This window comes from Protopterus annectens, chromosome 3.part1, assembly GCF_019279795.1.
Source record: "Protopterus annectens isolate FY-2018-M chromosome 3.part1, PAN1.0, whole genome shotgun sequence".
In the NCBI taxonomy this organism is placed as follows: domain Eukaryota; kingdom Metazoa; phylum Chordata; order Ceratodontiformes; family Protopteridae; genus Protopterus; species Protopterus annectens.
Window position 1 is genome coordinate 1190448107 of NC_056732.1, and position 23985 is coordinate 1190472091.

Genomic DNA, 23985 nt, shown 5'->3' on the forward strand with positions numbered 1-23985 from the left:
CTGTCAAATACCCAGTGGGTGTATCTACAGTACTTTATAGAATCAAATGGAAGCTTACATAAATCTTCAAATGTTGCCACTGATACATGTTGTCTATATACTACCATTTAGCAGAAATTTCTAATTATTTAGTAATAAGGATATGTGCATAAATGTAATATTTCTTTAAATATCTTAGGCATCATCCACTGCTGGAGTGTGCAACAGCATTTCACATGCCTATTCAGCAATAAGGCCAGGAACAGCTCCTGACATAAATGGGATACTCAATAGCTGAGAAAATGTGAGTTAGTTTATTAAAATACTATGACTATATATCATATGTCATTAATTATATCAATAAATTGAATCAAAATAAATCTACATGGTACTCTTTACTATCAAAGGAAAGTACACTACACAATGCTGAAAAACTTTGCACTGACGAATAACAGTCTAACTAGCAGTGCTTTACAAATATCCGCAACTAAATATATAAATATGCATACAAACCATAATTAACTAACTATCTAAAACCTGGAGCAATTTCTATAAAACTGCTTTGCAGAAAATTTAAGATCACATCTGCATGAACAAAAGTCACACGTATACTTGGGGGTCTATCCATTAAGGTTAGAGAGATATTAATAGTTGTTAGTATAATTTTAATCATACCATTTACATATTATCTAATAAAGTGCTCAATATAAAATCACCATTAAATCTGACTGATATATTAATATCACTGTTGTAAAGAGGAGTGTGTGCTGAAGAAATATCGTATTTTAAATTATTTTGTAACTTTTAAAGTTTTTGAAATATATACATTTGTTTATAGGTAGATTGCAAAACTGCATTTGCAGGAATTTATCTTAGGTGAAACCTGTCAAGCCTGGAAATCTACAAGTGCTAGGAAATGTAAAGCTTGAGTGAAATTTCACTCCAGCTAGGTATTAATGGGCAAAAAAGAGTTACTTCCAACTTATCACCTATGTTAGATTGCTTGCCAGGGAAATACTGCATTAAGATTTCACCTGAAAACAACACTAGTTATTCCTGCACCAAGATCAATCCCTATAACATCTATAAGCAGCAGAACTAAGTTGGAAGTAAAATGCATGGGAAGCTGGGTCTATATTAAAAGCATGAACATTCACAAATGTGAATACGAGTACATCGACACATAAATGTCGAAGTACAACAAGAGCGAAAGACGTAAACAGCGAAAATCAGAACGACAAACGTATTTCAGAAAACAACAGTGCCATACAGGTAAGGAAAAGCTATGTAAACAAACTTCAATAAACACACTTTTGCAGGGGGGCAAGCCCCACTGCACCCCCCATGTGGGGGGCTGCACTCCCCTACTTAAACATACCAACTCCGAGATCACACTACAGTAGGGAAAAGGATATATTTCCTCTTCCCCACGATCACCCTGCTGGCCAAGGAAATATGTTATGTGTTCTGATTTTCAATGTTTACGTCTTTCACTCTTGTTGTACTTCAACGTTTATGTGTTGATGTACATGCATTTGCCTTTGTGAACGTTCGTGCTTTTAATACAGACCCGGGAAGCTTTAGGTTAACTATTATACTGGGTAAGCCAAGTGAATGGTTTAAAAGTATGATTATAGCCATGACACCAAACAAGCTTAGAATATGTATAGATCCCCAAAGCTTATCCAGATGGATCAAAAGGAAACACCTCCAGCTTCAAACTTTTGAAACAGTTCTTCAGAGTTCTTCAGACAGTGTTTAATGGTAGAATCATATCAGTGTTAGAAGATAATCAAGGGTTTTGGAAAATTAAACAAGATGAAGGTAGCTCCAGAATTTGAACTGTTAACACCTCTTTGTGGCAGGTACTGGTTTCTTACCTTGCCTTTTGGTATATCTTCAGCTATCTTCTTGTTTGAGGAGCTACAAAGCAAGAACATGATACTAGACTTATAAAGCAACTTGATTGCCCAAGACAGAAAGGTTTGAAGCTAAACAGAAGCAAATAACTAGGATATCATATATATGGGATATATTTTGATACCACAGAGATTAAAATTACATTCTAATAAAACTAAAGATAGGGTTAACATGCACATATTATCTAATAATGTGCGCAATATAAAATCACCATTACGTGTGGCCGACATATTAATATCACTGTTGTAAATAGGAGTGTGTACCTCTAATACTTTCCTTATCATGGTTCAGTGTTTCTCTAAGTTCATAACAAATATATCTGATACTATAGTGCCATTTAAAAAGCTATTAAAACAAGATGTTGCCTGGTTTTGGTCACAGGAATAGACAAATGTTTTAAAATGTTTAAGAACTAAGTTACAGAAATTCCTACTTTGAAGTTAGTTTTATAATGCATCTCAAATACGACAGGATATAGGTCGTACAACATATCTATTTACACTATGTACATAGATGCTTTCACTGTTAATTCCACAGTTATATAGACAGTATATACATTCGTAATATCCAAGTTATTATTTAATATCTGAACTTGTATGTGTTCTTTGGTTCTATTATAGTGTATTTCTAAGTTGCTGTGTGATGAGTTATGCTAATATGATATTAAAGGTTTGTTCCCAAATTTCTCTGGATTTCATGTTTTTGTTTCTTTTATCTATTACTATTTTATGAGCTAAAAGGTGTTGTATAGCTACTTGTCTAAAACCCTCCCAAGAGATATTTATCGTATGTAGCCATTTAAAAGCTATATACAGTTTTATTAGTAGGAAAATTGTTAAAAGTGTATTTGCTTGTTTTCTTGGTATGTTGGGTCGGAAAATGTGTAATAGAGTGAATTTCCAAGTTAATGTTGATGTTTGATAACCCGTTTTTTGTAATTGTACCTTGAGAGAGAGTTCCAGAGTTTATAGACACATTTACAGCTCCAAAATACATGGATTAAGTCAGCTATCTGGTCCTTACAGTGTGGGCAGAAAGGTGATTTTGATGTGTTAAATTTGTGTAGGATTGCAGGTGTAAAATAAGCATTATTATTGATCATGAGCTGAGTGCAAGCTAACGTTTTGGGGGGGGGGTATAATCTTCAGTGTTAGATTGATTGCCTGGCTTATTTGCTGATCATCTATGGATGATTTAATTTTTCTCCAGTAGTTAGAGAAGAGGAGTTCTTTCTGGTATTCTATTTCATTTATCATTTTATCTGAATTAGTAATAGTTTTCTTTGTTGGGATAATAGTTTTCCAAAACCTGCTACAAGTTTCTATGTCACTATTGGTCATAGTAACATTTTGGAGGTAACTGGAACACAGTTCTTTAATTTGTCTTAGGATTATTATGTGTGATTTAGGGAGGTTTAAGTTGGTCCTCATTTCTTGTATTGAACAGTTAAGGTAGGGATAAATATCTTGGATTATTTTATCTTTCAGACTGAGAAAAGGGACTAAGTCCATCATCTTATTGTTTATTTTTAAATTTGGGTTTTTATGAAGGGGTTGCAGTATTGTCATGGCTTGTCTAAGGTTCAAGAATTGAAAGAGTTTTTGTGCTAAATTGATAGAATGTTTTAAGGGCTCTACAATGTTATAAGTTTGTATTTCTTTCTGCTTCAGGAATGGAAGTGCTCTGGGATTGAATCCTAGAGCTTTAATATATCTATAATAGATTGTCACCCAAAGAGGAGACCAATTTTCCATTGACGGGCTATGTTCAGCTATTCTTAATTTTCTGTTAGTGTTAATGATCGAGTAGTACATTTTAAAATCTGGTAGATTTAGTCCTCCTTTGCTTTTGGGGAGTGTTAATTTTGGATAGGAGATTCTTTTTTTTTTTGGGTTCCCATATAAATTTTGCTAGGAAGGTATGAATTTGTTTGAAGAATTTATTATGTATTGTCTGTGATGTCATGAATATATACATTAGTCTAGATAAAATGTTAATTTTGATTATTGATACTTTGGCCAAGAATGGTAGTTTTAGGTTGTGCCATCTTTTACAGTCTTGCATTATATTTTGCCATTTAAGGTTTACATTGTGTTGGTAGAAGGCTTTGTTATTCTGGAAAACGGTGATTCCCAGGTATTTAGTTTCTTCTTTTATTTTTATTGTGTTTAACAATGGTATTAGTGAGATGAGTTTGGGTGTTTTTAGGTGGAAAATATTAGTTTTATTGAGGTTTAGTTTGTAGTTAGACATAGTTGAGAAATGTTCAATTGCAGCTATTATTTTGTTTATATCTGAATTTTGGTGTAGTGCATTATATGTTCAGATCATCCGCAAATGCAGTGAGGTATATTTTGAAGTAGTGTATTGATGGAGGATTGTGGTATGTATTTTGTTTAATGTATAGCAAGAGTGGTTCTAGGTATAGGTTAAACAGGAAGGGTGATAATGGGCATCCTTGTCTTGTTCCATTTTTTATTAGAATCCTATTTGACCAATTTTATTTATATATAGAGATGTGTATGGGTTGCTATAGAGAGTTTGGATTATCTGAATGAAGTTATTGGGTATATTAAAGTAGAAGGTAGTGTTTGGAGTAAGATTAACCCTATCAAATGCCTTGTGGGCATCCACTACCATTGTGTAGATGTTGATATTGTATCGGTTAGCATAGGATATTAGTGCATCTAATGTTAATGTATTGTCATTAGTCTGTCTATGTGGTGTAAAACTGGATTGTTCGGGGGAGATGATTTTCTCTATCAGATTTTTCATTCTGCTTGCAAGTATAGAGGTAAATATTTTAGTATCTATATTTAAGAAGGAGATGGGTCTGTAGCTGTCGGGGTTTTTGGGGTCTGTGTGTTCTTTTAATATAAAGATGGTTTTAGAGGCATTAAAGTAGATATCATTTATTTTATAGTTTATTATGTAATTCAGTGTATAGTATAGTAGTTTGGCTATCAAGGGGGAAAATGCTTTGTAAAATTCTGATGTGAGTCCATCCGGATCCGGAGCCTTATGTGCTTTTAAGTGTTTGATTGTTGTAATAATTTCACTGATGGATATCGGTTCAGTTAGTTTTTTTTTTGTTGGTCTAAACTGAGTTTAGGAAATTTCAGTTTTTGAAGGAAAAGAGTTCTATCTTCCTTTGAGGTTTGTAGTGTTTGTGCTCCATATATTTGAGAGTATATTTGTTCAAATGTTTTAATAATGTCTTCATTTTTTGTGTAGTTTTTGTCTCTGTAGTTTATTTCAGATATATTGGAGGCATTTTTGTGTTGGGAGATAATTCTGGCCAGAGCTCTAGATGGTATTTGAGCTTCTTCTGCGTAAGTGGCTAACATTCTGGCTTCATAAAAATATAGGTTCCTGTTTTCTAACATATATAGATCCCTTTGCAGTTTTAAAAGTTCTGCTTCTGTTTGGTTCTTATGGTTATTAGCTCTTTTTCAAGATGCTCTATTTCCCCTTTCAGTATATGCTTCTCTTTCAGTTGTATTTTTTTATAGTATCCTGCTTTTTTGATAAACAATTCTCTAATTTGTGCTTTGGTTGCAGCCCATTCTATGTCAGTTGGTACTTGGGAGTTAGTGATATTTGTAAGAGCTATTTTTAGTATTGTTTCTGTTTCTTTTATTACATCCATTTTGGAAAGTAAATTAGGGTTTAATGACCAATTAAGACCCCTATTCTCTAAATATATCTTTTTGTCCCAGTTAATGTTCAGTGTGATTTTAGAGTAATCTGAAAAGAACCTGGTATGCATCGTTATTGTTGGGTCCATGTTAATAAATATGTCAGAGATTAAGAAGAAGTCTATCCTTTACCACATTTTGTGGCATTGTGAATAGAATGTGAATTTCCCTGTTTTATCTGCACTGTTCCCATATTTAAAAGGGTCACATAGTTTGAAATCTTGTTGGAGTTCATTAAGGGCTAATGTGGCTTGTTTATTATGTAATTTGGTCAGATTAGATTTATCCTTTTTTGGGTTTTGATATGTGTTCCAGTCACCTCCAGTCACTAGGTAGTGATCTTTAAATTGGTTTAAGGTTGGGTATAATGACATAAAAAAGTGTTGTTGGTTATTACAGGGTGTGTAAACATTAAGTACCATTATAGGTTTTGGTATTGTAGGACTACTAAATGTTACGTAACACCATCTTCCCTCCTTGTCAGCTTAGGTTTTAAGTATTTTTTCCTTAAATTGTTTTTTAATTATTATGGCAGCCCTAGCACTGTTTGTTTTCCCCTCTGAAGCTATGATTTGACTTATCCATTTCATTCTGCTAATTTTTGCCCATTGCTCTGCAGTCAAGTGTGTTTCTTGTATTAGTATAAGGTTGGCTGTAGTTTTTAATGTAAGGTGTAAGAATAGTTTCCTTTTCTTCTTGTTTTGGAGCCCTTTAACATTCCATGATTCTATTTCCCACATTTATTTATTAGGTGTATTCCTTAGATATGCCATGTATATTAGTTTTGTTTTGTTATCTTTGTATGTGTTACTGTGTGATGGTTTAGGAAAGCATCTATTTATCCCTGTCCCTACTCTGTGCCAAACCACTATATCCCTGGACCAGGAATAATCAGGGGCGGAGGATGAAGGTTCATTATATGGTTTACCTTTATGTCTAATCTTGGAATGTGTTTTCTTTTTAGATACAGATTTAACCCATAGTATCCCCCCTGTGTTACTATAAACAATGTGGACAAAGCTGAACAAACTAGTTCCCTCAACAAACACTGCTACTTAATATCCCTAGCCTCTTCCAACATATTATTTATACAATTATGGTATTGCATTTAAGGTACAGCATGTATTGTTTTTGTCTTGTGACTAATTCTTTCTAATAGTATTTTTAAAACAGCATATTAATATACATTCCTCAGTAAATTATAGCAATATATGTACCATAGTAATATTGTTAAACAATCAATCTTGTCATTTTTACATTTTTCTTTCATTTGACTTCTTTTTCCTCCCCTTTATTTATTCAGATTTCGGCCTTCTTTGGTGCTTGTAATGTTTTTCCACATCAATCTGTGTGGGTTATAAAATATATACTTGGCACCTATTTATCAGAGGTAGGAAGTATAGAGAGACAGAAAAAAAAAAAAAAAAAAAAAAAACAGCTTAGCCAAACAGTCCTTCTGCTATAGTTAACATATTATGGCTATATTTACATTACCCCAAGATTGTTAGGTTATTTTACTATTTTCCTGAGATTACTTCTCTCCAGGATCTTTTAACACATTCCTAGTATTTACATAAAACATTTAACAATTTTTTTCCCTTTTTTTCCCAATATTAATCTATGAGCTAGCCTGTTTCTGACAGTTTATTTCTTGCCTATTATTTAAGGCTGGATTTTCATTCACCTACACAGTACTGGGTGTACTGTTTTAGTGAATGGTTCAGTTCAACAGTACCTTATTTCTTCAAGGTTTTGCTTGCAGGTTGGTTGACATCTATGGTGCAGCTTTCTTCTTTTAGCTGGTGCAGATCAATTTTCATTTTTCAGGCAGTAAAATCTTTTGGAGCTTGCTGAAATCCATTTTTTCTGACTGCTCTTAATGGAGCCCTCAAAATCGTAGGGGGACTGATTTTGCAGACCAATGTCCCAGGAGGAGGTTCCTTTCTATATTCGCGCATCAGAAACGGCAGTTGATTTTTGGTTTCTACCCAGGCTGTACTTCCTTTTCCTGTGTTCCTCATGGCTCACATCATGGATTTAAGGGCCTAGACAGCAAGGGGAAACTTTCAGAGTTGGATCCCAGCTAGTGTGCTCGTGAATGGGGTCATTTTTTCATCCAAGGGTTCTTTATTGTTTTTTTGTAGATTTATTTAACTTCTGAAGGTGGAATTTGCTTGAATACAGCCAGGAATGTCTCTTTTGCCTCTTTGGGTTATCATGTATTTAACCTCTTTGATGTAGAAGATTAACTGATTTGGATATTCCATCTGGAATTTGATTTTTTTTTCTATTAGGAACTTGCAGTATGGAGATAGTAGTTGTCTTGCTTGTCTTATTTGTATTGGGAGGTCTTGAGCAAAGGAGATTTTATTATTATTCCAGGTGATTGTGCCTTTTTTCTTTGCTGAAAGTATGATTTTATTTACATCTTGGTAGTTTAATATTTTAATATAGACAGGTCCTGGTTTCAGTGGTGTTTGCATTTCCCTCAGGGCCCTGTGGGTTCTCTCTGTTGTTACTTGCTGCATTTCTTCAGGTTCCTCTAGCAGGGAATTTATTATTTGCTTGATTGTTGGTATTAGATTGTTATGAAGTACAGTTTCAGGTATTCCTCTGATGATGATATTGTTCCTTCGAGATCTTGCTTCCAGGTCTGTTATTTTTGCTTGTACGTTTGTATTTCTTTGTCATGGGCATCAGCTCTTTGAGAAATAGAGTCTATTTTTATTTCATTTTCTATTATTTTGGACTCAGATTTTTCCATTCTGGATATTATTTGGCTGAATGAGTCACCAAAGGTTTGAAATTGTAATGATAAGTCCTTTATTGCTTGCTGGATAGGTAATAAGGCAGATTTTATGTCTCCCAGATTAGCTGGCTGGTCTGTCTTGGATTTATTTGTAGTTTTAGAGTTGTCAGTTTGTTAGTTATCTTTTGTCTTTTTGAAGTTGTGTCTTTCTCAGGTGAGGCTAATACTAAGAATTTGGTCTTAGTTGTTGTTGTTTCCATATTATTTTCCTCTTTTGGCATCTTGCTGTATAGTGTTTTACCAATCTTGCAGTCAGATGCAGGGCCTTAGTAGCACATGGCTTAAGCTGCTATTCAGAAATCTTAGTTAATCCTGCTGTTTCTGAGCTGAATCTGTCACTTTTTCTTCCTCTTTTGTTTGCTGGATGATATTAGCAGTAAATATCTACAGTTATTTCTGTATTATTAATTCTGCGTTGCCTTCTGGGTTTGTTTTAATCCAGGGTATATCAGAGACCTAGGTGATACCAGTGCTCACAGAACAGCGGCCATTTTGAACTGAGTAAATATAAATTTTTAAAGAGATTTCAAGGTGAGGGGAAGGTGATCAAATGAAAAGGGATTCTAAATTTGGTGAGAATGAACAAAAAGTGTAAAAATGAGTGTATTCACTCTGCAATGGGATGAAAATTTAATTAGTTTGCAAGACATGGAAGTTAGTCAGTCTTTTTCTTGACGATCTGCTGAAGAATGCTATTTTAAGTCTGGTATAACTGAAACAGATTTTAGGTACACTTGGCAGTTTGTCAATTGTTGGGGTAAATTAGTTTTTCCAATTACAGAGCTTGATTATTTTTTTTAATTTTTATTGAAGTGTGAGTCAGTGGAAGATTTTTCTGTGTTTAGACATGTCTTCCACATACATGGTGGTAGGGAGGCAAAGCCTCTGAAAAAGCTGTCACAGCTTTGATTTAAACTGCTGGGTTACATATCTATGATCTGAATTATCCTCACTGGCTGCATATATCTTGTAATGTGGAAAAAAGAAATGGATTCACTGTGGCAGCCTCATTTTTTCCTATAACGTGGCAACTGCCCTATCATCCCCTCCCCCCACATTTATTGGTCTTGCCCAAGGACCAGGTAGGCAATAGGAATATGCAGGTGCATTTCCCCTCCTCAACAGCAGCAGCTCAGCCAGTGTCCATCACCCATCTCCTTCATGGACCATGCTCCCATCTATGTCCTTGGCCTCCATCAGGGATTGCAAGTAGGGAGCATCCCTGCAACCACCCTCAACCCCCTGCCAGGATGAGCATGCCTATTCCTCCCTGCCAGTGCCTCAGAAACCAGAGCCACTAATCAAACCTGGGTTGCAAGGGATGTAGTTAGGGATTTATCCATCTAATCCATGGTGCTGATTACTGTGGTAGCATTTGATGTACTGGAGACAGCAGGGTGGCAGCTTCTAAGAAGATGACAATTATATCAAATTCCATCTTGTGAACACCTGTGTTGTATATGGTATAGGACCCTATACATCTATAACAGCGCTTGCTTACTTAGTCTGCCTCTTGTTGGCTATTCACTCTGCCTCATGTACTACATTTCTCATTGTTTCTGTAACATTTCTTTTACTTACTTTCATAAATGTGCTCCTTTATGATTAAAACGCGCTATCCTGCACATTCATCTTTAACCACTGGCCCATAACACTTCCAGTGTATCTGTTCCTCTTCTTGATATGACATTCCATCCTCACCAACATGTATCTCCTACTATTTTAATCCCTATGACTTCTGCAGTGAGTAGCAATTTGCTGCTATATGTCCCTTCATCTTCCTCCTTACACTGTGTTGCTTATACCTGGGTTGCCAGGATTAAACTTCACACTTCCCATAACACAAGAGTCCCATGCTCTCCTTCAAAGAATACATATGTCATTGTGCATTGCTCCTGCCCTGCTGTGGTGTGAAGTCTGGTGATTTGTCTACATTAACAGAATACCTGGTCACCTCCCCATGTAGTGCACTGACCAACACATTTCCATCTTTAATACTGATGAAGCAGCAGAAGATCACTTGTATCCAAATGTGCTTACTTCCCTATGATTAGCATCCACCAGTGTTCTTCTTTATTCTCTGCTCTGTGACATCAATGCAATATGCACATACTATAGGTTTCTTAGCTAACCCTTCATTTCCACTTACAGCTGAATACTTTACTTGTTCTTCCATGGTGTACTTTTGCAAGTGGAATGCTGCTTGATACATCTATTCCCTTTCAGCAGCTTGCATCTTTCATCTGCTTGTTTCCTGTTCTTTCTTGACTCATACATCTTATTCTTTTGCATACATTACTTTTATATTCATCTGATTACATTAACTACTGTCCTGAAACATTTTTTCAGCCCAGTCCCCAATGACTATCAAGCTGCTACACTATCTGCCTAACTTGCTGATTCATCACCCTCCCCAAAACAAAGAGACTTATTGCTTATGCATTCCTCCAAAGGGAGCACCAAGTAAAGTAAAACATGACCTCATACTGTCAGGGAAGGGTTTTGTGTAAGTCCTGCCATGAGACTTATCCACTCAATGAACCTGCCGACCTGCCACCTGAATCCAAGGGACCTTTGGTAATGCCCAGTCTTTACTAAGGATTTTTATGTGGAGACTACATTTCATGGCAAGGACAAGTGAAAAGATTCTGTTACATCATCCCCACCCCACCCTGGCCAGCTCCTCCCAACACCCGAACAAATAATTAAACTGAGTTTGCTAGGCCATAGTCACAGCTTTATCCTTCTATACCATGGAGATGCCTGATTTTTGAAATTGTACATATGCCTCTTGTCAAACATGTTGTCTGTACCTGGTGCTTCCCTTTCCAGTGTCTTTGGTTTTGGTTGTTTTCTTTCTACTCAGAACACTGCTTTTCTTAGTGCTACAAAATACCCATTTCCTCCTGCGACATATGGTATCATACACAATATAATGTGGTCCTGCATACTGCACCCATTACATACAGTTCCATTTGGGTTTCTCTGAACTATGTTGTGTGTTTAATGGTAACATGTCTAGATGATGCATATTATTAACTTACTTAAGTTACTATATTTGAATCTTAACTCCACCGCTGTTTTGTTTTAGGATTGTCCTACACTTTACAATTGTTTCATGAATCTCATACCACAAAACATAACACTCTGAAATAACATTTGCTAGCTAAGCTGGTGAAGGAATTGTACAATCTAAAATAATAATAAAATGTTCAGAGGCACAAGAGAAACTAACCAGCAATGTGCCTTGCAACAGGACCAGTTTTTTGTTCTCTGCAACATCCAGATATGGAGTTAAACAAACTGTTGGTCTTGCAGTTAGTCTCTGCTCACACTGCCAAGATGGACAGAAGACAGTTTACTTAATTCTGTCATTACCAAATATCCTAGAGGCAGTAGTGATCAACACAAGTGAACAACCCTTACTTTTTTCTCCATAAACATGTATGTTAAGCTGTAATTCCAGAATCTTAAAAGGCTTCAGAAAATGACAAAATGAAAATGTAAATGCCAGTTTTGAGAAACAGTTAGTTTACATGAAAAAAATCACTGTATTAGTAGCAGGATCTTAAAAAGTAGACAGATGAATGTAAGGAAACAGGGTAAGTAGTACTAGTGATACACATGTATTATATACACATATTCAAAACTATCTACTTACTTAAGCACATCTCAGGACATATTATTGTTTTCCAGTGGAGGTCATACATAGACCACTTATAAATCATAGGTTCATAGGTTTATACTAGGCTATCTGCCCTAAGGCATTTATAAGCCTAGCCCAAATTTTTGTGGCTTACGCCACCCCTTATATGAAAAAATACTGTGCCCATTAGTTTGTTGTGCCTCTGTCCAGCAGTGACACAGAGATGATTCCCGGGGTAAACCTACGATCTCCCATCCACAGGTCTAGATTTCTCTTGAACAGAGTCAGCGAGGTGCTCTGCCTCACATGGACCGGGATTTTATTCCACAGCATAGGGAGTCTCTGAGTGATAAATCTATCCCTCCAGCACGTCCTATTTATATCCGTGCTAAGGTTTAAGTCGCTTGCTCTAGTGGTTTTGGTGGATTTGGATTTTTGAGGTGGAGCATGTCCATTAATTCGGGTTGGACATGGCCTTGTATGTCAGGCACATGTCACCTCTGAGCAGACGGTATGCGACTGAATAGAGCTGGAGTTTCTTCAGTCTGGCAGCATATGACAGATTTTGGAGTCCCTTTATCCTTTTGGTGAGGAACTTTTGGGGTCTCTCCAATTGCTGCAGATGTCGGGTGAGATACATCCCGAATGGGGCATTGTACTCGATCATTGGTCTGATAAGTGAAGAGTACAGGGGAACAATGACCTCACTAGATCTGGATGTGAATCCCTTCATGATCAGGTGGGCAATGTAGAAGGTCTTTCTAACCACTTTAGCAATGTGAGTGTCAAAAGAAAGGCCACTGTCAACCTGGGTCCCCAGGTCCCTGATAACCTCTTCTGTGCTTAGTGGATTGCCACCTATATGGTAGCTTGGGGTTACCTTGTTTTTCCCGAAGGGTATGACTATACATTTTTGGCGTTTAACTTCAGGCCATGGCTCTGGCACCAGCTATCTGTTTCCGTGAGTCCCTTCTGAAGGATATCCGTGTCCAATGCACTTTCCACTATGGCACCCAGTTTGCAGTCGTCTGCAAACTTTGTCAGCCAAAGTCCTCCCATGCTGGCCTGTACTTCTGAGAAGTAGATGCCAAACAATAGAGGGCCAAGGACCGAGCCCTGTGGGACACCACTTGTGACCGGCTTGGAGTCTGACACAGCGCCAGCAACTCTAACCCTGTGGGTTCTGTCCTTAAGCCAGTTTGCAACCCATCTTGTGACATATGGGTTTACATTTAAGCTGGTAAGTTTTTCTACAATACCCCAGTGGGGTATTGTGTCGAAAGCCTTTGCAAGGTCAAGGTAGGCTGTATGGACTGCCTTTCCCTCATCAATGGCCTTGGTGACTGTTTCGAAGAAGTCGACCAAGTTCAAAAGGCATGATCTTCCCTTGACAAAGCCAAACTGGGTCGGGTCCAATGTCTGCAAGTCCCCTATATCTTTGTTTATGAGCTCCATTATGATCCTCTCCATAGCTTTGCAGACTAGACTTGTTAAGCTTATGGGGCGTAATTACCAGGGTCCGTAGAGTCGTCGCCTTTGTGGAATGGGACCACAGTTGCCGTACGCCACACCTTGGGCACGTATCCTGTGGTAAGGCTGAGATTAAACAGCTGCCTTATGTGCGGGTTAATTCCTCATTTAGCTCGTGTAGCACACAGCCGGGGACACCATCCGGTCCCATTGATGCTGTGTTTTTAGCTTTAGAGAGAGCAGCTTTCACCTGCGCATTTGAGATGTCCGGGAGGCTACACTCGGCTGGGATAGTTATCTCTCCTTTAGGGGAGAGGGGTGAAGTTTGCACTGAACCTGTCTGCCAGTATGTTGGCAATGTCTGTGGGTTCAGTGATTTTTGTATCATTTTGGACTAATTCTGAGCATATCTGGGAGTTTCCACCCAGGTTCCTAACATAGCTGAAAAAGGCCTTATGATTGTCCTTTGAATCCATGGCAATTTTTCTCTCAAAATTGGCCTTAGTTGATTTTATGAGTGCTCGTATTTTTTTACTAATAATGATCAGGGGTGACTTCCCTTTTATGGATTTTGTTCTATCATGTAATAGCTTTCTCCTCTTATTGTAAAGTTTGTTAATGGCTGGGGTCCACCAGACTGGACGTTTGCCCTTTGTGGAAAGAGTCTTGGTTTTATTTGGGATTGCCTGATCCATGCAGTCCTGGAGGTGTTCATAGAAGGCATTTGTAAGGGCTTCCGCATGTTGCTTTTGTCATGAGATTCTTACAAAAATACAACCAATCAGTCATTCTGTCAATACCATGGATGGCATGTATCCTTTACAGTTTCTTGCTATAAGAGTAGTTGGAATATTCTCTCAATAAACATATCCATATTCAATATACAGTAGTTGCCTTGCAGTCTGCAAGGCAAAGGCAAATAGTACAGATTAATTGACCACAGAAAATTCAGAAATGCTTGTATCATGTTTCTGATTTTAGTGTATCCTTGCAGTAAAAAAATAAAAACGCAATTTAGTAGGAAAAATGACTTTATATTCCATTGTTCTAAACCTCAGTGATGAGCTATTCCAGACAATATATTTCTTTCTTTTTCTTATTCAGTGTACAAAAAGTAGTAACATTAAGATATACCAAAAATTACCTAGATTGTCAGTGACTGTGTATGAGTCTCTGAAGTTCTTCATGCGGAGGCCAATGACATCAATAAAATCTTCAACCAACTTGAACAGCTGTTTGGCATTTGGCCCCATCTGTGAAACAGGTACATTGACAAATAAAAGTGCATGAAGGCAGACAGATAGATACATGAAAATAAATTAATAAAAGCAACATTTTTGTTGTGTATTTCCATTATGTTTTAAATGCTGATACATATCAGAACCTGGACAAATTTTATTTTGTTTACTCAGTGATATATGTAATGTGTGTACATTTTTTCCCATTATAAGCTTAGAAGCATTGCCAAAATCAAACACAATAAGGAAAGTCACAAGTTTCAATTATCATTTTAGTTACAATATTAAGTATAATTATGAAGTTGTTAATACGGGTAGGTGAACAGAAAACATTTCTGGAAATTATTTTTCTTAGTTGAATAAATTCTAAAAAATGATGAATGCAGTAATTGTAACATCATGAACTTCCTTAGTAAAAGTTCCCTAATTCAGAGTCCTCTCGATGCAAAAAAGGAAAAGGTTAATTCAGATTTACTGCTTCATTTCCTATATAATGCTTCGCATTTAAAATCACAGAAATAGTGCAAAGTATTACAGAAGTTTTAAGTGGCTTATGCTATTGCCATTTACAGTATAGGAAAAACAATAACATGTTGCAGTACAAAACCAAAGCTAACTATACATCTTTTTAGTACTTAGTATGATGTCAGGTTTAGAAGCACATTCACAAAGCACTGTAACATCAGAGCAAAAAAACACAATACCACAGCAGAACTACTCAGAAATTTTTAGACATTGTGACCTATGTTGCCAGTGCTGAATCTCATCAATTAAAATATAATTTTATGCTATCCTTGTCTAACAAAATGCTTTTGTCCATACTGTTCTGAAGGCTCATTTTGGAGCATCTTCAGAAGAGTGAAAATTTGTAAAATTCGAGCCATTTTTGTACCCAGCCAATACTTTTTTGTCACCTGACTCCTTACATTTTTTTTTTTTTTTGGTGGGGGGGGGTATTTATATGAAAAAAGATGAAGAAAGCATGCAGGGGAATGTATGGAGGGAAAAGCGAGGAAAGAAGTTAGGATTGAATTATTTCACAATGGAAATGCCTTCTGAATAAATAAGCAAACTGTAAATAGGCAAATAAGGGGGAGATTTAAATCCTGCACTAGTAGAGAATAGTTTGGTAGAATAGAGTATACATGTACATTTGGGATGCATTTGAATCTTTTCCTTTCTCCTTCTTATGCTATTACAACAAAGGGAAAGTTGATGTTTTGCTATAATATGTATAATGATGTATAAACTTACAACTAAGATCTTGAGAGTAGTTTATTTGTTGAATGTTATCAATACAAGTTTTCATGACTTAAAAAAAAAAAAGAGGACTCTACTCTCAAAGGTTGCTTGTGAAATGTATTTTTCACATAAAAATGCAATATCTTTATACAACTTATTGATACAAATCAATGGATGAACAAAGAGCTCTGTAATAATTACTGCCAAGATCAAGCTCTTTTTAACACTACAGATGGCATGGCATTTTTTAAACCTAAAAATCTTGAGTCATATTTGTTGGTTTTTCCCTGACAAAAATGCAGTACCTGATAGTCATAAATATTGTTGCCTTCTGACACCGGCTCTAACTGTTATTCAGTGTTATGAAAAAATCAATTTACACTTATTAAAATGATATTGTGACACTCAGTTTTATAGGTTCATAGGTTCATACTAGGCTATCTGCCCTGGGGCATTTATAAGCCTAGCCCGATTGTGTTTGGCTTACGCCACACCTTGATTTGAGTATACTGTGCCCTTTTTAAAGTTTAGCTTACTGTGCCTCTGTCTAATAGTGACACGAAAGTAATCCCCGGGACAAACCTACGATCCCCCATCCATTCATCAAGATTCTTCTTGAAGAGAGTCAGTGAGGTGCTCTGCCTAACATGAATTGGAATTCTTTTCCAGAGTGAAGGGAGCCTCTGGGTTATGAATCTGCCCCTCCAGCATGTTCTATTTATTTCTGTGCTGAGGTTCAAGTCCCTCGAGCGCGTGTCTCTAAGGGATTTAGATTTACTGAGGTGGAGCATGTCCATTAATTCTGGGTTGGACATAGCTTTATATGTCAGGCATAGATCGCCTCGAAGTAGGCGGTATGCAACTGAGTAGAGCTGGAGTTTTTTTAACCGAGCAGCATATGGCATCTGTTTGAGTCCCTTGATCCTCCTGGTGAGGTACTTTTGGGGTCTTTCTAATTGCTACAGGTGTCAGGTAAGGTACATCCCAAAGGGGGCATTGTATTCTATGATGGGCCTGATGAGGGATGAATAAAGGGGCACGATTACCTCTCCTGATCTAGATGTGAATCCTTTCATGATGAGGTGGGCTATGTAGAAGGTCTTTCTAACCACTTTGACAATGTGGTTGTCAAAGGAGAGATTGCTATCAACTTGGGTCCCCAGATCCCTAATTAATTTCTCTGTACTTAATGAGTTACCACCTATGTGGTAATTTGTGGGCACATTGTTTTTGCCAAAGGGTATGACTATACACTTTTTGGCATTTAGCTTTAGACCATGGCTCTGGCACCAGTTATCCGTCTCTGCGAGACCTTTTTGAAGAATGTTTGTGCCAGCTGGAGAGTCGATTATAGCACCCAGTTTGCAGTCATCTGCGAACTTGGTGAACCATAGTCCTCCCACATTGGCCTGTACCTCAGAAAAGTAAATACCGAACAAGAGAGGTTCCAGGACAGAAGCTTGTGGGATGCTACTTGTGACCGGTTTCGAGTCTGATATGGCTCCAGCAACTCTGACTCTGTGGGTTCTGTCTTTGAACCAGTTTGCGACCCATCTTGTGACATAGGGGTTTATATTTAGGCTGGATAGCTTATCTATGATGCCCGAGTGGGGTATTGTGTCAAATGACTTTGTGAGGTCCAGATAGGCTGTGTGAACTACCTTCCCTGCATCTATGGCCTTGGTGACTGTTTCGAAGAAGTCGACCAGGTTCAAAAGGCAGGATCTGCCCTTGACGAAGCCAAATTGGGTAGGATCTAGTGTCTGTAGGTCCCCAGTGTCTTTGTTTATGAGTTCCATGATGATCCTCTCCATAGCCTTGCATACTAGGCTAGTCAGGCTTATGGGGCGATAGTTTCCAGGGTCCGCAGAGGCGCCACCTTTGTGGAGTGGGACCACTGTTGCTGTACGCCATTCTTTGGGCACATATCCTGTAGTGAGGCTGAGATTGTACAGCAGTTTTACTTGATGATTAGTTCTTCTTGGAGTTCATGTAGGACGCAACCCGGGATGCCATCTGGTCCCATGGAAGCAGTGTTTTTTGCTTTGGAGAGGGTGGCCTTCACCTGAGCATCAGAGATGTTTGGGAGGCTGCACTCTGCCGGGATAGATACTTGCTCTTTTGGAGGGGAGGGGGTGCAGAAGTTTGCACTGAACCTGTCTGCCAGGATATTGGCGATGTCTGTGGGTTCAGTGTATTTTTTGTCGTTTAGAATCAACTCAGAACAAGTCTGGGAGTTGCATCCCAGGTTCCTAACATAACTGAAAAAAGCCTTATGATTGTCTTTAGTGTCCTGTGCAATTTTTCTCTCGAAGCTGGCCTTGGAAGATTTTATGAGGGATCGTAATTTTTTGCTAGTACTGATCAGAGATGCCTTCCCTTTTAGGGATTTTTCTCTATCATGTAGTAGCTTCCACCTTCTGTTGTACAGTTTATTTATGGCTGGGGTCCACCAGACTGGACGCCTGCCTTTGGATGACTGGGTCTTGATTTTGTTTGGGATAGCATGATCCATGCATTCCTGGAGATGTCCGTAGAATGCGTTTATATAGGATTCTGCAGTTTGGGCCGTAGTTTCCACTGGCCCTGAGGCCTTGAAGGATTCCACTTCAGTTTTGAGAAGTGTGAAGTTCGCTTTTGAGAAGTTTTTCACTGTGGTTTTCTGGGCTGGGGGTGGGGTCGGGATGTGGATATCCAGTGAAATTAATTTATGGTCTGATCTTACCAATGAGGGATATACTTCTGGTATGGAGCATAGAGTCCCCATGTTGGTAATGATCAGGTCTAGTATGCTTTCCCCTCTTGTGGGAGAGGTGACTAGTTGTTCCATAGCATTTGAGTTTATAAATTCCAGGAACCTTTGGGCTAAGGTGCTGCGGCTTGAGTAATGCTCCCAGTCTATGTTTGGGTAGTTGAAGTCACCCAATATAATGGTGTTCGGAGAGATCTTAGTGTTCTCCAATGTTTTCAGGAAAGCCGAGTGGGATTCCTGACTTTGAGAGGGTGGTCTGTAGGATGCTATAAACTGAAAAGCAGTCTTGCCCACTGTCAGTTGCACATGGATGGTCTCCGATATTTTGTGCACTGCCACTAACCTGGAGGTATGGATATCCTTGATAAATATGGAAACTCCCCCTCCTTTTGTGGTTCAGTCCGGGTTTTGGGGCCAGAAAGCATGATATGAGGTATAACCTGGTAGTGCTGGGGTGCTCAATGGAGCCTTGAACCAGGTTTCTGTCACTGCACAGATATCAATGTTCTCCATACTGAGGAGAGGTTCGAGTGCATGCATCTTGAGGTTAAGACTTCTGGCATTTAGCAGCATTACCCTTAGTTTCTTGTTCCTTGTGCTGTCTATGGAGGTGGGTTTGACTTTTGAGCCTTGCCTAAAAAAGGCACTATGGGGGTGGCAAGAGCCTTTGCCAATATCTGAAAGCCCAGGGGTGACAGGTGCAAGCCGTCTCTAGCGAAGCAACGTGGCTTGTCGAGCATGTCATCCCAGGCTGACAGACACTGGATCCCCTTTGAATGACACCAAAATTTTAGCCAGTTGTTAAAATCGATCATTTTGTCTTTATACTGTGGCATCATTCTAGGTGAGGGTAAGATGCTGCTCAAGGTCAGGGTCATACCGGCCTGGGCTACATGATCAGAGAGCTCCTCTATGTCTCTTTTCATGTAGTCGAGGGAGGTACGTCTCAGGTCATTCATGCCAGCATGTACAATGACTGAGTCATATTTGTATTTGCTTTGGAGTGACCTGAGTGCTTGCGTTATGTGGTGGTTCCTAGCGCCTGACAGGCAGCTCACTGTGACCTTCTCTTTATTCAGCCTGGTGAGCAGGACGTCAGTGTGTCTGACAATAGAGTCACCTATTACAAGGGTATCAGGTGTGTTATTCAGCCTTAAGGGCTGTGACTGCTTGGCACACTGACTTTGTTTGCTATGTGTTGTACGTGTTTTGTTTTGGGGTAGCGTTTGCTTGGATGTCTGCTTTGGAGGTCTCTGTTGCTTAGGTAGATTTTTATTTAGAGCCTCCGAGTATGTTTTTGTGTTTTTATGTGTTTGGTTCGCTGTTGTGGTGGGACTATGTGATACTGGAATTGTGTTGTATGAGGTTACCTTCTCCTCCTGACTGGTTACACCAGTTTTGAGATGAGAGAGCTCAGCCTCCAGTTTGGCTATATGGTTGCATTTTCTCACATATATTTGAACCTGTTTGGAGGAGGAGAGGGTTGTCCGTGTACATGAGACAGTTGTAACATTGCCTCAAAATTCCCAGATTCACCAGCTGGACTGGAGAGGAAACCATTGACTGACCATTGGACATGCTAGAGTAATATAGGGAACTGAATTAAAATTGACCAATAGGGGACAAGGTAATCATAGAGAGTATAAGGGTAAGTAGTGCTTATGGTTTATTAGTGCTAACTTGTAAGATTACTTATTTGGACCAGTGAGGGGCCTTAGAATGAGAATATGGTGTTTAATTTGAGAGACAGAGCAGTTCTAAGGGAAAAAGTGAAGAGCAGACTTTGTGGAGTCAGGAATAGTTTAAACCCAATTAGGCGGTGCTGCCTGATGTTGCAATATGCACAAAAATGCGCAAAACCATGCAAAAGAGGGTTTTAAGAGAGTGAGATCAAGGAGTTTGGAATTGACCCAAAATGGCCAATAAAACTACAGTTTCAAGGCAGTAACCACTCCCACAGGGGCAGGCAGGCTGCTCAATGTTTATCACTGCCACTGATGAACACAGAGACTTCCCTTTAGCCCAAGCAAACAATGGCCTCCAAGAAACTTACAAACAGTCCAGAACAGCAAATCTGTAACTGAACTTTTTTAAATCTCAGAAAAGTGGGAAAAAAGCAAGATTTTTTTGTTTTTTTGTTTTTTTAAGGAAAGCAGAGGTTCACAAGTATCAACAAGTTAGAACAGTGCAGTAAATGGCCCCACACTTGAGTGCTAGGCCAGAGACAGATAAAATGCAAGTTTTAAGCAAAACCTATTTTAAAAATAAGTGCAGGCAGGAAATTCAGTAATCAGCTCTAGGTTGTGTTTTAAATACAGTTACCAACACAGAAATCAAGTTTAACAAGCCAGAAAATGCTCAAAAGTAGGCGGCAATGCAGAAAAACTTAACAAATAATCTCAAGCAAAATACTTAAAATCTCAAAAGTGGCTCCTTTCTTCTCTCAGCGTTTTCTCCTCTTGGTGGGTGCTTCACCAACAGCCAACAAGTCCAAAAAGACGCCAAAACCACGAGGCAATCGGGTTTTAAGAGAGGGAGATCAAGGAGTTTGGAATTGACTCAAAATGGCCAATAAAACTACAGTTTCAAGGCTCCCACAGGGGCAGGCAGGCTGCTCAATGTTTATCACTGCCACTGATGAACACAGAGACTTCCCTTTAGCCCAAGCAAACAATGGCCACCAAGAAACTTACAGACAGTTCAGAACAGCAAATCTGTAACTGAACTTTTTTAAATCTCAGAAAAGTGGGAAAAAAGCAAGATTTTTTTTTTTTTTTTTTAAGGAAAGCAGAGGTTCACAAGTATCAACAAGTTAGAACAGTGCAGTAAATGACCCCACAATTGAGTGCTAGGCCAGAGACAGATAAAATGCAAGTTTTACAGATACCAAACTATATGTTGCACTTATTAGACTACACTGACTGCTCCTGAGTAATAAGGAATATGTTTCAAGGGTTCATGAATGGGCCCAGTTTTATTTTCAATAAACTGAAATAATTAGTTCCATGAATTTATAAATCTAGAGATTTCATAATCTATTTGACATTAACATTCCTCCTTCCTGGATCATGCCTGAAAATTATCCCTTAGTCCAGATCGCCTACACAGTTACAATATTAGCACAGAATAAAAAAATAAAAATAGGTAATAAGATACAAAATACATAAATGTATTTTTACATTACAATGAGTAATTTATTTCTACAGTGTTTTAAAAGAGCTTTTCTACAGATTTCTGAATACAATTTGAAGTAACCAGGTGATAAGCTGAAAGATGAATTGCACATCAGTATTCTGCTAGTCACATGAAAAATATTCTAAAGGATATTATGCCTGAAATTCTCCATGTTGATAACACAGAGTTATGTTTTTCAAAAATGAACCATGCAATTACAAAAAAAAAAAAAAAAAGATCTTTACAAATCTGACTTATTTAACACTAGCTGAGAGCTTCTTTACACAGTCTTGAGGAGAAACTGCATGAGTGTTAGTAGCTTGCAGAAAAAAATATACATGAACAACATAAGTTCAAACACTTTTGCCATAGGAAATCACTGCCTGTATAATTTCTAATTGTGCACCAGCACTTATTCACTTAGAGATTACTCCCTTCTTCAAGTTGGTTAGGGGGCTCACCCCCTGCAAAAGAAGAAAAAAATGAGTTTTTTGCCCCCTTGGCTTTCAGGCTTTTTTTCTGTTCTTTTGAAATGTTAACATTCAAGAATTCAGTGTTTTATAGAAGAACCAAGAAACAGAGAAGGAGATAAAAGGTAAGAGTGAATCAGCCCCAGGATTAGATGGTATAGGTTATAAGTATTATAAGGAAATGAATAAAGATGAAAGAAAAGTTTTTTTTAATATTAAATGAACAATGAAGAAAGGTAGAATGGAAGAAGACGTGATGAAGTGATAAAATTAATATGGAAAAAGGATGAAAGAAAATATATAAATATTGGAGACTTATAACACTAGGGGGATACTGACTATAAAATACTTATGAAACAGTATAAAATGATGGAGAAAGTATTACATTAGACAGTAGAAGGGATTTATGGTATAAAAGTAAAAGAAGTTAAAGAAATGTTAATTATAGTGAGAAAAGTAGTAGAGATGATACTCAAAGAAAATAAAAAAGTAAGACTGATATCTTGTGAGGTAGTTCAGACATTTGATAAAGTGAGCCACAAAGCAGTGTGGCAAATTTTACAGGCATACGGCATAGGTGAAAAACATATTAATATAATAAAGAAATGTTATGTGAATTCATGGGTACAAGTTATGATAGATGGATGTGAAAAAATAAGTATTAAAGAGAAGCAAAACAGGGATGTCCAATGACTATGTGTTTCTTTATATTACTAATAAATGCAGTAGTACAGATGTGCAAGTGTGAAATGAGAGAGACACGATGTGAAATGGAAGGAAATGTTATATTACCAATATATATGACAAACAGAGATAATTTAGCTCTAATAAAAAATGGAAGAGATGGATCAGTGAGGTTGTAATAAGGACTGAAAAGCTACTAAACATAGCTGATCTGCAGTTAAACAAAATTAAGTCTATGGGATTTGGGGAGATAAAAATAAACAGACTATATTTCACAAGAAATGAAGTAAAGATTTTTGTAGCAAAACTTAATGAGTATGAAAGTGTAATAACAAAAAAAATGGAAATAACCGCAAAAGGAAAATTAATAAAAATATATAGCGTTTAAGCCACACTGGATCAGGCTGCATGATAAAAATTGTTTTTATTGACTTAAAATGCGAGCGCTTTCATCCTGCCACAATGCAGGACCTTTCATTGTGTCAGGACAAAAGCACTTGTGTTTTAAGTCGATAAAAACTATTTTTATCATGCAGCCTGATCCAGTGTGCCCTAACAGCTTTATTTTTTATTATGAAAGCATAATAAATCAATGGAGAGATAATAGAACAAATAAAAATCTGTTAGCTTGGTGAAAAGTTTTTATCATTTCTGAAAAAGACATATATGCTAAATACATATTTAGAGGAAATACATATGTTTCCTACCCAAATTCAAAAATAGTTCTTATAGATTTGTTTACCTTTATTTGGAGATCAAGGCTGAACCTGGTGAGGAGAGAGGTAATTTTTAATAAAAAATGGTGCATTCCACATATGTGCACTTGTTTTTGGTAATGATAAAGGTAAGAGCAAAACAAAAAGAAATTACAGGTAAGATGCTATATCAAAAATATATGAAAAG

General features: G+C 37.6%; 1 protein-coding gene across 9 annotated transcripts in view; it reads right to left on the reverse strand.

The window, feature by feature from the left end:
- Window positions 1-23985, reverse strand: part of ADGRB1 (adhesion G protein-coupled receptor B1) — a 4264735-nt gene that overhangs the window by 1808164 nt on the left and 2432586 nt on the right. For all 9 annotated transcript variants that reach the window (XM_044067288.1, XM_044067286.1, XM_044067290.1 and 6 more), the window contains one exon: window positions 14667-14775. In XM_044067288.1, coding sequence (XP_043923223.1) covers window positions 14667-14775 — 109 coding nt within the window. The remainder of the gene's footprint in view (window positions 1-14666; window positions 14776-23985) is intronic.